This window comes from Hyperolius riggenbachi, chromosome 11 (genome assembly GCF_040937935.1).
Source record: "Hyperolius riggenbachi isolate aHypRig1 chromosome 11, aHypRig1.pri, whole genome shotgun sequence".
Taxonomy (NCBI): domain Eukaryota; kingdom Metazoa; phylum Chordata; class Amphibia; order Anura; family Hyperoliidae; genus Hyperolius; species Hyperolius riggenbachi.
Genome location: NC_090656.1, coordinates 209,881,541 through 209,893,647, shown reverse-complemented (window position 1 = coordinate 209,893,647; position 12,107 = coordinate 209,881,541). Strand labels below are relative to the sequence as shown.

The window sequence follows — 12,107 nt, the reverse complement described above, 5'->3', positions numbered from 1 at the left end:
TCAGATCCTACAGTGTGTTAGAACCAGGTGGACCTGGGAATTCACACTTAGCCAGATTACGCTCTTGTTATTTACTGTGTTATACTTTACACCAGTTCCAGGGTGTTGAGACCAAGGACCTCACACCCAAGCTTAGGATTACTGTGTCATTGCTGTGTTATACTTTAGATCAGTTCCAGGGTGTTGAGACCAAGGACCTCACACCCAAGCATAGGATACTGTGTTATTCCTTAAGACTAGTTCCTGGGTGTCGAGACCAAGGATCTCACACCCCATACTAGGATTGTGCTTTATATTTGTTATGACCTTTTGCTCTGTCGATCTCTCTCTTGCTTTCTGATTCGGTACCTATGCCTATCTGCCTACCAGATGCCAACCTTGCCTGTACCCGGTTACTGAATCAGTCTCCTGTCTTTGTACCTTATCTGCTCGTGTGTTACCGACCTGGCCTGCTCGACCCTTCTGGCTGTCACTCATCCCTCGAGTGTTCAGCCTGTCTGTACTACCCGTGACACTATTCCACCAAGTGTCAGTTAGCTGCAGGGGTCTCTTGCTCCTTAGAGAGTCCTTCCTGCAGTGCAGCCAGTGGCCTCTATCCCTAGGAATCCCCTGGCTGCAGTACAGTCTGATTACCAGTTTACCAGGGAATCACTGGCTGCCAGAGCATCTCTATCCCCTCTCTTAACCCTCTGGGCGATACAATTACATCACCCAGGAGGGGGCACAGCACTTTTTTATTTTTTAAATCATGTAGCGAGCCCTGGGCTCGCTACATGATAGCCGCTGCGCAGCGGCATCCCCCCACCCACTCCGATCGCCTTCGTCGATCAGAGTAAGCAGGAAATCCCGTTCAGAACGGGATTTCCTGCTGGGCTTCCCCGGTCCCCATGGCGACGGGGCAGGATGACGTCATGGACGTCGTGACATCAGAGGGAGTTCCGATCCACCCCTCAGCGCTGCCTGGCACTGATTGGCCAGGCTGCACAAGGGGTCGGGGAGAGGGGGGCTGCACAGCACGGCGGGTAGCGCCGGATCGGCGGCGATCGGAAGTTACACGCAGCTAGCAAAGTGCTAGCTGCATGTAACAAAAAAAAATTATGCAAATCGGCCCACCAGGGCCTGAGAACTCCTCCTGCGCGACATACCCCGAGCTCAGCTCAGGATTATCCCCCAGGAGGTTAAGGAGATAGTCCCTGCACAGCCGAGGGCCACCTGCTCCTCAGGTGGTCTCTGGCCGAAGTTATCCGTGTCTCCCGCCCCACGGGAGATAGCCTACAGTTGCACCAAACACTTACACTTCGTTAGGTGTCCAGAGGTTAGTCATACTTGTATTATTGGTGATTCTGCAGATCATCCATAATCAGGTATACATCTGTATTGTTGATGATTCTGCAGATCCAGTGCAGGTCGTAATGGAAAAATCTACGCTTACGGATCATTACGCGTAATTTTACGCTATTACGCAATTATGGTTACGGCGTAGGAAATTATCTACGGTTCATCACTGTAATTACGCTTTAACTTACTCAGTTACGTGTAAGGATACCATAATGTAGGTGCTTACGCTACGATGTTACGCGTAGTGCCGTAATACCCAATAATGCGTACTTTTTGACGCATACGGACGATGTGTACGCAATAGCCGTCAATGTGACAGCTATTGCGTACACATCATTCGTATGCTTCTAAACGTACGCTTATATACTGAAGGGCGGGAGAAGATACTATTGGTTGCTTAGGATGTTGACTGATTGGCTACTCTTAGAAAAGGGGAGTTTTTATGTTAGTAATTACACGTAAAATTACGCATAAGTCTTCGTAAAATTACGCATACCTAGCAATTACAGGAGACAGCGTAATTACAATACCACTTAACTGCTTACGCATAAATAATTACGCGTGAGACCGTAAGTTACGCGTTGCGCTTACGCGTAAATCTACATTGAATTACGATGCGTAATTACGCTCATGCGTAATTTCGGCCCAGCACTGTGCAGATCATCAATGATCAGATTCTCTCTGTGTGCTGACACCGATCGTTACAATCGTTACAAGAAACATGATATTGGTAGGTTTTTAGAAACCTGTGCAGAACTGTCTCAGACTTCTTAAGAAATCACTAAACAGTGCAGATTCCTTCTTAACCACTTCAGCCTTCAGTCGTTTTTCACCTTATGCATCTGAGCAATTTTCACCTCCCATTCATTCACTAATAACTTTATCACTACTTATCACAATGAATTGATCTATATCTTGTTTTTGCCACCACTAATTAGGCTTTCTTTGGGTGGTATATTCTGCTAAGAATTATTTTTTTCTAAATGCATTTTAATGGGAATATTAAGAAAACAATTTAAAAAAATAATTATTTCTCAGTTTTTGGCTATTATAGCTTTAAAATAATACATGCTACCAAAATTAAAACCCACATATTTTATTCATCCATTTATCCCGGATATTACACAATTTAAATTATATCCCTATCACAATGTATGACGCTAATATTTTATTTGGAAATAAAGGTGCATTTTTACAGTTTTGCGTCCATCACGATTTACAAGCTTATAATTTAAAACATAATAGTAATATTCCCTCTTTACATGCATATTAAAAAAGTTCAGTCCCTTAGGTAACTATTTATGTTTTGTTTGTTTGTTTTTTATTGTCATTTTTTTTTATTAAAAACATATATTTGGGTATTTTTTGAGTGTGGGGGTAAACAGTTAATTTTAAATGTAATAGATTGTATTTAAAAAAAAATAATGTATGTGGATGTAGTTTTACTATTTGGCCACAAGATGGCCAGTCAAACATTTTTTTAGTCCTGTAAGCAAGCTCTCTCGCTTACAGGAAGTGAAGGGAGGACGGGAAACTTTTTTTTTCTTTAGAAAGATTGCCCGTCGGTCTTTCTAATGGGGACTCAGATCAATGAATGAGAACTGTGTTCCAATTCATTGATCTCCGGGCTAATGAGCGGCAGAACGGGAGCTGTTGTAAAATAGGAGGAATTAGGAAGGTCTCTCAGACAGTGCAGTGTATAAGGTAAATACTGTTGCTGAAGTAGCCAATACATCTGCTGTATTGATACTGGCAGGTCCTGATGAGGAATTCAGCAGGGGGAGGAGCCCTTCACAAATCCTGTCTAGTCTGCACTGCTGCACTGCATCTGTAAAACTGCTATTAAGCACTTCTTAATCTGTGACTGCTTTGGGATGGATTTGCACTTTTTTAACTGTAGTGCAGTTCTAGAAATTCACGCTAATCTGCCGCCATTAAGTAGAATTTGGAAATGTTCTTATTATCATGCAGAACAGTTCCCCAGCTGGTTAGAACAGTTTAAGAAGAAAAAACTGTTGGTAATGCTTTGATAAATTTGGCCCACAGAGTAATGGTTGGTAAAGCTTGGTGGGTGACCCCAGTGAATCAAGTAACCCAAAAAAGACAGAAGGAAGAAAACCAGGAACCAATAGTATGACCTGTGGTAAACACCTTACAATGATATTGTGATCTTATTACACTCACACTCTTTTGGTTTCTTATTTTTACAATCAATTTTTTTAGCCAGTGGAAGGAACCTGCTTTTGCTTGTGTCAGGGTGTCCAGCCCTTGGTGGTTGCTTTCTGGATCAGTAGAAGAATTCTCAATGGTTGGAAAGAGGCAAGGCAAATTCCCCCCAAAGCAGGAGAGAAACTAAAAATACAACCTTCCACAAAGGTGTAATTTAGATAATAAAAATGAAAGTTTTTTTATTTCACAAATAGGACAACACGTTTCACAGGATAATCTTGCTTCTTCAGGTCAATATAATATAAAATAATTGTCCAGTAATATAGCGCCAACACAGTCCTGCTAGGTGTAGGAGGGAATCCCTCTCGCAAATAATAAACAGTTTGTCACGAAAATCTTCTATGTTGATCCTAAGCCTTGGTTCACACCACCACCACACCAAGAATTGTAAAGGGACTCACCCTTTACAAAGACCCCCAATTAGCTCTTAGTTGCGCCTTGGGGTTATTCCCAGGTCACCCCCGACCTTAGCAACCTTTGTCTTTGCTGTCCCCACCATTGTCTGAACCATTAATTAGGGATAATCTCAGCTGCTGATATTGTACCTCCAAATAAAAAACTCCACATAGCGTAAAACCGTTTTGACTATAAAAACTTTAACATTTATTGCACTTACAATGTTTCTCCATAAAATTCCAGCATGAAATTTTTAAATCGGCTCTCCCCTGTATCGGTACGCTTACAGCCGCCCGTATCGCTTCCACGTTGCCCCGCTTGCTGCCACACTCCACTCTGTTGTATAGGGTCCCGCCCGACTAGTTTCGTCACAGTGAGTGACTCATCAGGAGCTGGGGCCCTGATTGGATAGGAGTGTTTTAACGTAGTACTTCCTCCCCTTCCCTTTGCGTCAGGCCAATCACTACCGAGGAGGATTCTCGATGTTGCCCGCATGGCTTCTGACAGTCCTTGCATCCCTTTAGATGAGATAGCCATACTTGATGTAAGGGGTGGCAGAAGCCAAGCGGGCAACATCGAGAATCCTCGGTAGCGATACGGGCGGCTGTGCGCGCGGCAGTCGTGTCAGAGCTACGCAGACCGGGAGAGCCCTCCAGAGGCCACCGATACAGGGGAGAGCCCATTTAAAAAACGCATGCTGGAATTTTATGGAGAAACAATGTAAGTGCAATAAATGGTAAAGTTTTTATAGGCAAAACGGTTTTACGCTATGTGGAGTTTTTTATTTGGAGGTACAATATCAGCAGCTGAGATTATCCCTAATTAATGGTACAGACAATGGTGGGGACAGCAAAGACAAAGGTCTCTAAGGTCGGGGGTGACCTGGGAATAACCCCAAGGCGCAACTAAGAGCTAATTGGGGGTCTAAGTAAAGGGTGAGTCCCTTTCCAATACTTGGTGTGGTGGTGGTGTGAACCAAGGCTTAGGATCAACATAGAAGATTTTCGTGACAAACTGTTTATTATTTGCGAGAGGGATTCCCTCCTACACCTAGCAGGACTGTGTTGGCGCTATATTACTCTGCAATTATTTTCAACTTTATAATAATATAAGAGCGCACTGCCTAATATATGTAATTGTTACATTTGCGCATCTCAATTGATTATAATTGTCATCTGAAACAGTTGGTTATAGTTATTATAGTCCATATGTGTATTTAAATTCATTTTAAGCACATCCACCCAATAACTGTAATGTTTGGTACCCTCCTTCAGACACCCCTTAGATTTGGTGCCCTACAGCCTACACACCATCATTAAGGTAAGTTTGGTATCCTAATGACTGATTAAGTGCCTGGTTGATGATGTATATTGTCTCTAGCATGCCCAGGTAAGCATGATAAAAATAACATTCAGCTATGACTAAGGACCAGTCAGGTCCGAAACATGTCAGCTATGTTTGATTTGGCGAGCTATGTTTGATTTGGCGCTGTGATCGTATATGTCTGTTAATGAATGAAACAACTTGGCATTGTACAGACCTTCTGCATTATTTTCCTGCTTAGAGATAGTTGTTGCAGTGTGAATAGGGGCTTACAACCAACAACCTTTACAGCATTATAAACTGGTGTAAGTAGTTGCCAACAAAAGATAGAAATTCTAAAAACAGTTTAAAAAGGAGGAGGGTTGATGACTTCCCTCCCCCAAAGACAACAGGCTAGATATTTCAAACATTGTTTATTAGACATAAAAGACTATACATTTCACAGGTCAAGCCTACTTCATTTGGTCAATGCCAGTGTCTGCAAGTCAAAAGGCACTCTGCCTAGAAGTAACAATTGTTATACAACATGATTAAAAGGAAATGGACTAAAAAACTGGTTAAAACTAACTTAGCAGTATTCAATGGTGGGGGAAGGAACTCCAAGCACACTCACTTTTACCTTGAGACACTGTTTTATTGACCTGAAGAAGCAGGTGGATCTTCTCTACGAAATGCATTGACCAGTGTTTTTAAATAAATTATTTTTTGGTGGAAAAAAAAAAAATCACACTTCCCAATCATAAAACTTTGTTAGAGCTTCAAGGTGAAACTCATTTTAGTATGTATAGAAGAAATTGTTTAACCACTTCTGTACCACAGGGTTTTTTGCTGATCGGTGCTGCGTGGGCTCTCCAGCCCGCAGCACCGATCAGCTGGCAGCCAGGGCAATCAGACTGCCACCCTTTTTTCCCCACTAGGGGATGTCCTGCTGGGGGGGTCTGATCGCCGCCGGCTGCTTGCGCTTGCGGGGGCTCTTCAAAGCCCCCCTCCGCAGCGCTTTCTGGCCTCCTTCCCCTTCCCTCCCTCTCCCTTCCTCTGTGAGCGGCGCAGGACGGATTTCCGTCCTGCACCTGATGGGATAGGCTTTAGCCTATCAGATGCCGGCGATCCCCGGCTAATCAGAGGCCGGGGATCGCCGATCTCCTCTACGGCGCTGCTGCGCAGCAGCACCATATACATATAAACACCAGGGAAGATCTTCCCTGTGTGTTTACATTTACCCTGCGAGCCGCCGAACGGCTCGCAGGGTGTTCACGGAGACACCCTCCGTGAGCTGACATGGAACTCGTATGAGCGGCCGTTTCCATGGAATCCACTTCAGGATTCAGGGGCGTACTTAAACGTACGCAGAATCCTGAAGTGGTTAAAATGGACCCGAGCTCTTGGAAATAACAGACTGAAATGTTCATTCCACATAGAAATACTGTAGAAATTAGCTGCACTAAGCGGTTTGTTTATTTAGCTACAGTTGAATGCAATAAGTGTGTAATCAGTAGTCATGACCAGGGTTACTCAAATCCGAATTCGGGTGAAATCTGGATAGTTGCTATCTGGATTTCGCCCTGTTAATGACAATCACTTGTGCGGGCTGGGCGGGAGGGTGGGAGGGTCAAGCTTACCTCTCTGACGTCTTCTTCGGTCCATCCCTCGGCGCCTCCCATGATGCGTTCCACACAGCGGTCACGTGATTACAAACACTTCCTCCTTCCGGGTTGAAGGAGGAAGTGTTTGTACTCACGTGACGTGCATGGACTGCATAGTGGGAGGCGCCGAAGGACGGACCGAAGAAGAAGACGTCAGAGAGGTAAGCTTGACACCCCGCCCCCCCGCCCAGGTGATTGTCATTAACAGGGTAAAATCCGGAAAGCAACTATCTAGGTTTCACCCGAATTCGGATTTGAGCAACCCTGGTCATGACTCACAGCGCCTCGGTGCTGGCAGTGCTGTCTGTATGCGAAAAGACAGATCCTTTAACCCTTCTTTACTTCCTGAAAGTTCATTCAGTACATTTTCAGGTTTTTTTTTTGGGGGGGGGGGGGGGATTTCTGTGCATTGTAACAATTTTTTTCTGCTGATTGTTTTAATACTGTGCCTAATCTTTTGGAGCAGAGAGGAAGTTCCAAGCTCACATCCACTTTAAACCACCCAATTCGTTCCCATCCATCTAGCCACTGCTTTTATATCCAAATACCATGTCAGATCCTGGTTTCATACCTTTACAAACCCAATGCTATTGTCATGAATACTGCTTACGTCCATTTTACATTTCCTTACCAAAATCTTCAACCGCATTTTGTGCACATTGTTAATACTTGTATAATGTTGCAAGTTTGCATTAATGCAAATATTGAAATGTTGCTTAGTCTGTGCTATATAAATAAACTTATGTCTTACAGACCAACCCTTGAATTTGTTTGTCAATAGTCATGAATATGGCTTTCATATTGTGACACACATTTATTGGGTTTTTATATACTGTATAATTTTGTATTGGTCATGAATATTGTTAAAGGACACTCAAGGTGAAAATAAACGAATGAAATAAACAATTGTATCTATCCTCCTTCTCCTAAAAATGACTTTTTAAGATATCTCATGTATATAATAGATTAGGTATATTGGTACTCTCCCCTGAACCTGAAACTTCCTATCTTTGTGAGTGTGCTGCACCTCTGTTAATGCCACTGTAAACATCCAAACAAGAATAAATTAATTAAGAGATGTGCGCTACTCCACAGTTCCAAGCAATACACTGGTAGTGGGTATCAAATCAGTTAAAAGTCCACACTACGGTCCATTGCACCACAATGGCGAATCCTGGTAACGGTGGTTTACTTACCTGGAAGGTGTTTGGCCCTATTGAAGCATACATCTGTGTGATGATGGCTTTTTATTTGTGGGTTTTTAGAGGATTACTGGAAGTTTAGAGGAAGAGAAGTTACCAGGATTCGCCATTGTGGTTCAACGGACTGTAGTGTGGACTTTTAACTGGTTTGATACCCACTACCAGTTTATTGGTTGGAACTGTGGAGTAGCGCACGTCTCTTATTTAATTTAAGATATCCCATGGTTTTATTTTATATTTAAATCTACTTTTTAAGTTTTTACTGTCTTATTGTTTTTGCTCAATGACACATTCATTGAAGTATGCCAGAGCTAAAATCTATGAATTATTGACCCTTTTTATCTCTTTCCTGCTCTCAGAAGCCATTTTCTGCTTGGAAAATGTTTATAGTTGTAATTTCTTATCAGTGAGGGTCACACTGTAGTCTGACTCAGACAGGAACTGCCACTTACATACCTGATATTTAACTCTTTCAGGCAGAGAAATAAAATAAGGGAGCACAGCCTAGTTATTTGTGTGCTTGGCACTGTACATACACATGTCTATCTCACCATGTCACATGTCACCTCAGGTATCCTTTAAAGCATAGTGACAGATGTCCATTTTATCTATCTTTACCTTCTTCATTAATATAATCATCAAAATGTATGTATGTTAAAAATGTTATGTTGCAAATTTGTTTTGTACTTATTTTGTACAATTATTGCATTATGTTGCGTAACAATTGATTATGGCCTGTATCAAAGTACAGAGTTTTTTCATTTGCAGACACTTCCACTGACCTGCTGAAACAACAACAAAACATTTGTAAAGTGCTTTTCTCCTGTAGGACCCAAAGTGCACAAGCTGGTCTCAGATCAGTAAATACTGATGAGCACTGGGGGGAAAGTTATGTGATCATAAATGACTACACAAGTGGCTTTTCAGTATTAATTTAAACGTGTCCAGGGTTGCAGCTGATTAAGTTTGGCACGGCATTTTAAAGGGTAGGGACAGCATTACAGAAAGCTATAGCTACAAAAGGTTTTTAGTTGGACTCTGGGGGTGGTCCAGTTATTGGATGCTTTTGATCTAAAGTTGTGGAAGGTGAGACGCAGTTGCAACAAATCCTTCAGATATCCAGAGCCTGCATCGTGTAGGGATTTGAATGTTAGCATGCCAATTTTGGTAAGGATTTTCCATTTTAAGGGTAGCTTGAAACAGACAGATTGGTATTATGTGGCAATGGTGGGATTGACTTGTAAACAGTCTTAGGCAGCATTCTGTACAGACTACAGGTGGTGTCATTTTTTTTTGGAAGGCCAGCCGTGATGTTATGAAGGCATTAACTAGGATTGGAAGATCCTCTGAAGGAATAAGGCGCTTAGGTAGGCTGTTACGGCATCCATTAGGAGGCTCTGAATAGGTGTTTGAAGTTGTGGATTTAACGGCAGACCGAATAGATGAGACTTTGTAAGGAAGAGGGAACATTTCTCACATAGGTCTCTTGAGCATGTAATTGGTTGCATAGACTGTCAACTGTGCGGAATAGCTGGTCAGGTTTGTTGGGTACTTTTGTAATTTCCTGTGAAAGAGGACTTTTTCTTGTTGATCATTGCCTGGTAATTCTTTTGGTGAGGAATTAGGGAGCGTTTCTCCTTTGAGCACTGATGTTTGTGCCACTGTCATTCCAAACTGGCTTGAACTGTGAAATGCGTAATCTTTGGTGTCTAATAAATAACATTGGAAATACCTAGCTTTTTGTCTTTAGAGGAGGTAAGTGACCACCCCTCATTTTTAAACTGTTTTTAGATTTTCCTATCCTTTATTGGAGCCAGTTTTTAGTCACCCACCTTGGTTGTGTTAGTAGGGTACTTATTGCATTCCTGGAGTGTGACAACCTACTATCTCGCATGTGGATGGGCTTGTATTCCTTATCAGACTTGTATTTGGTTGTCTTATATACCAGTGTTTCTCAACTTTTTTAAACCAAGTACCCTTTATTGCTACTCCATCTCTGCAAAGTACCCCCGGAGAGTGTGCTCACAAACTTGCACACACACACGCTTGGGAGAATGAGGGTGCTGGGTGAGGCTGGGGTGATAGGTGGTGAGGGTGCTGGCTGATGCTGACACAGGCTGATAGGTGTGAGGGACAGTAAGGGTGCTGGCTGAGGCTGGCAGAGGGTGATACGTGGTGAGGGACAGGTGAGGGTGCTAGCTGAGGCTGGCACCAGGTGATAGCTGGTGAGGGAGCTGGCTGAGGCTGGCACAGGGGGATAGGTGGTGAGGGTGCTGGCTGAGGCTGGCACAGGGTGATAGGTGGTGAGGGTGCTGGCTGAGGCTGGCACATGGTGATAGGTGGTAAGGGACTGGTGAGGGTGCTGGGTGAGGCTGGCACAGGGTGATAGGTGGTGAGGGTGCTGGCTGAGGCTGGCACAGGGTGATAGCTGGTGAGGGACAGGTGAGGGTGCTGAGTGAGGCTGGCACAGGGTGATAGCTGGTGAGGGTGCTGGCTGAGGCTGGCACAGGGTGATAGGTGGTGAGGGTGCTAGCTGAGGCTGGCGCAGGGTGATATCTTGTGAGGGACAGGTAAGGGTGCTGGCTGAGGCTGGCACAGGGTGATTGGTGGTGAGGGACAGGTGAGGGTGCTGGCTGAGGTTGGCACAGGGTGATGAGAACACAGACACACAGACACACAGACACACACACACACAGACACACACACACACACACACACATAGTCAGCACACACATATAGTCAGCATAAGCAGAATCTCCAACTCACACAGTTCTGACACTCTGTCTGTCTCCGCTATCGCAGCACACGCACGCACGTGGTAATGCGTATCTCTTTACTTTTTTCACATTCCTGAGGGAGGGACGAAGGAGTACTGGATGAGCTCATTATGCCTGGGAAGGAAGGGGGTGGTGCTTTTGTTCCTCTCTGCTCTGATCCTCTAGCGTTATCTAATCAGCAAAAATCAGCAGTCGGCATTGCAGGAGCTGGAGGGGAGCTGTAAATAGCAACACAGCCGTTCAGAGCAGGAGGAAGTGTAGTTTAATAAGTAACTAGCAACTGTGCGTACCCCCGGCAGTGGTCTCGCGTACCCCCAGTGGTACGCGTACCACGTGTTGAGAAACCCTGTTATAGACAACCCAACTTTGTGAATGGTACATTTTACTTCACTCTTACCCTGTTGATGAAAAAAATACTACACCATATGGGGATCTCAGTTTGTCTCCCTTCCTTTACAGAATTATGTACAACGCAATTATTTGACCAGGTGGATGGCACAATAAATACTTTTACTTGATTTGTTTCAGATATACACTACATGGATACATAGGAATATAATATTGATCAAGGGTACAACAATGTTATAGCGGATAGTCACCTTTACGATTTTACTGTAACCTGATCACTTACCTCTAGCGTAAATGTCCAGGAAGGATTGGGAGGTCTCATTTATGGCAGCATATTTAACCCTGCAGATGTATTTCCTCCCATGATCATCTTTAACCTGTGGTGTGAATTTCAGGGAGCTGGAATATGTGTGTAGACGGCCATCCTTCACTTCTTGAGTTTCCTTATAGACATATTTACTGTCCTTAACTTGACCTTTGTCACATATGGTTACATTTGGTTTCAGCTTCATCAAATCTTCTTTTCGCCAAGTAATTTCCAAAGGTCCTGAATTAAATTTAGTGATCGAGCAAGTCAGAGTCACCTTTTTATTGTGTGTCAGATATTGTGGGGCAATAATGGTGGACAGTTTCAGAAAGTCTGCAAAAATAAAAAAAAAATGTAAAAAATCATTTTCACAAGAAAAGTATTATTTTAACCACTTAGGTCTATCTGGACAGATATATCTGTCCAGATAGCCTGCCCTGCTGCAGCTGAGCCGGGCGCACTCTCGCACGCTCCCGCCGCCTTACACTGCCCCAGAGATTAATGAATGGGAACACAGTTCTCATTCATTGATCTATGTCTCTGT

At 43.5% G+C, this 12,107-nt stretch overlaps 1 protein-coding gene across 1 annotated transcript in view; it reads right to left on the bottom strand.

The window, feature by feature from the left end:
- LOC137537951 (uncharacterized) overlaps positions 1 to 12,107 on the bottom strand; it is a 109,505-nt gene that overhangs the window by 16,139 nt on the left and 81,259 nt on the right. The window contains exon 7 of the mRNA XM_068259878.1: positions 11,540 to 11,896. Within this exon, the coding sequence (XP_068115979.1) occupies positions 11,540 to 11,896 (357 nt within the window). The remainder of the gene's footprint in view (positions 1 to 11,539; positions 11,897 to 12,107) is intronic.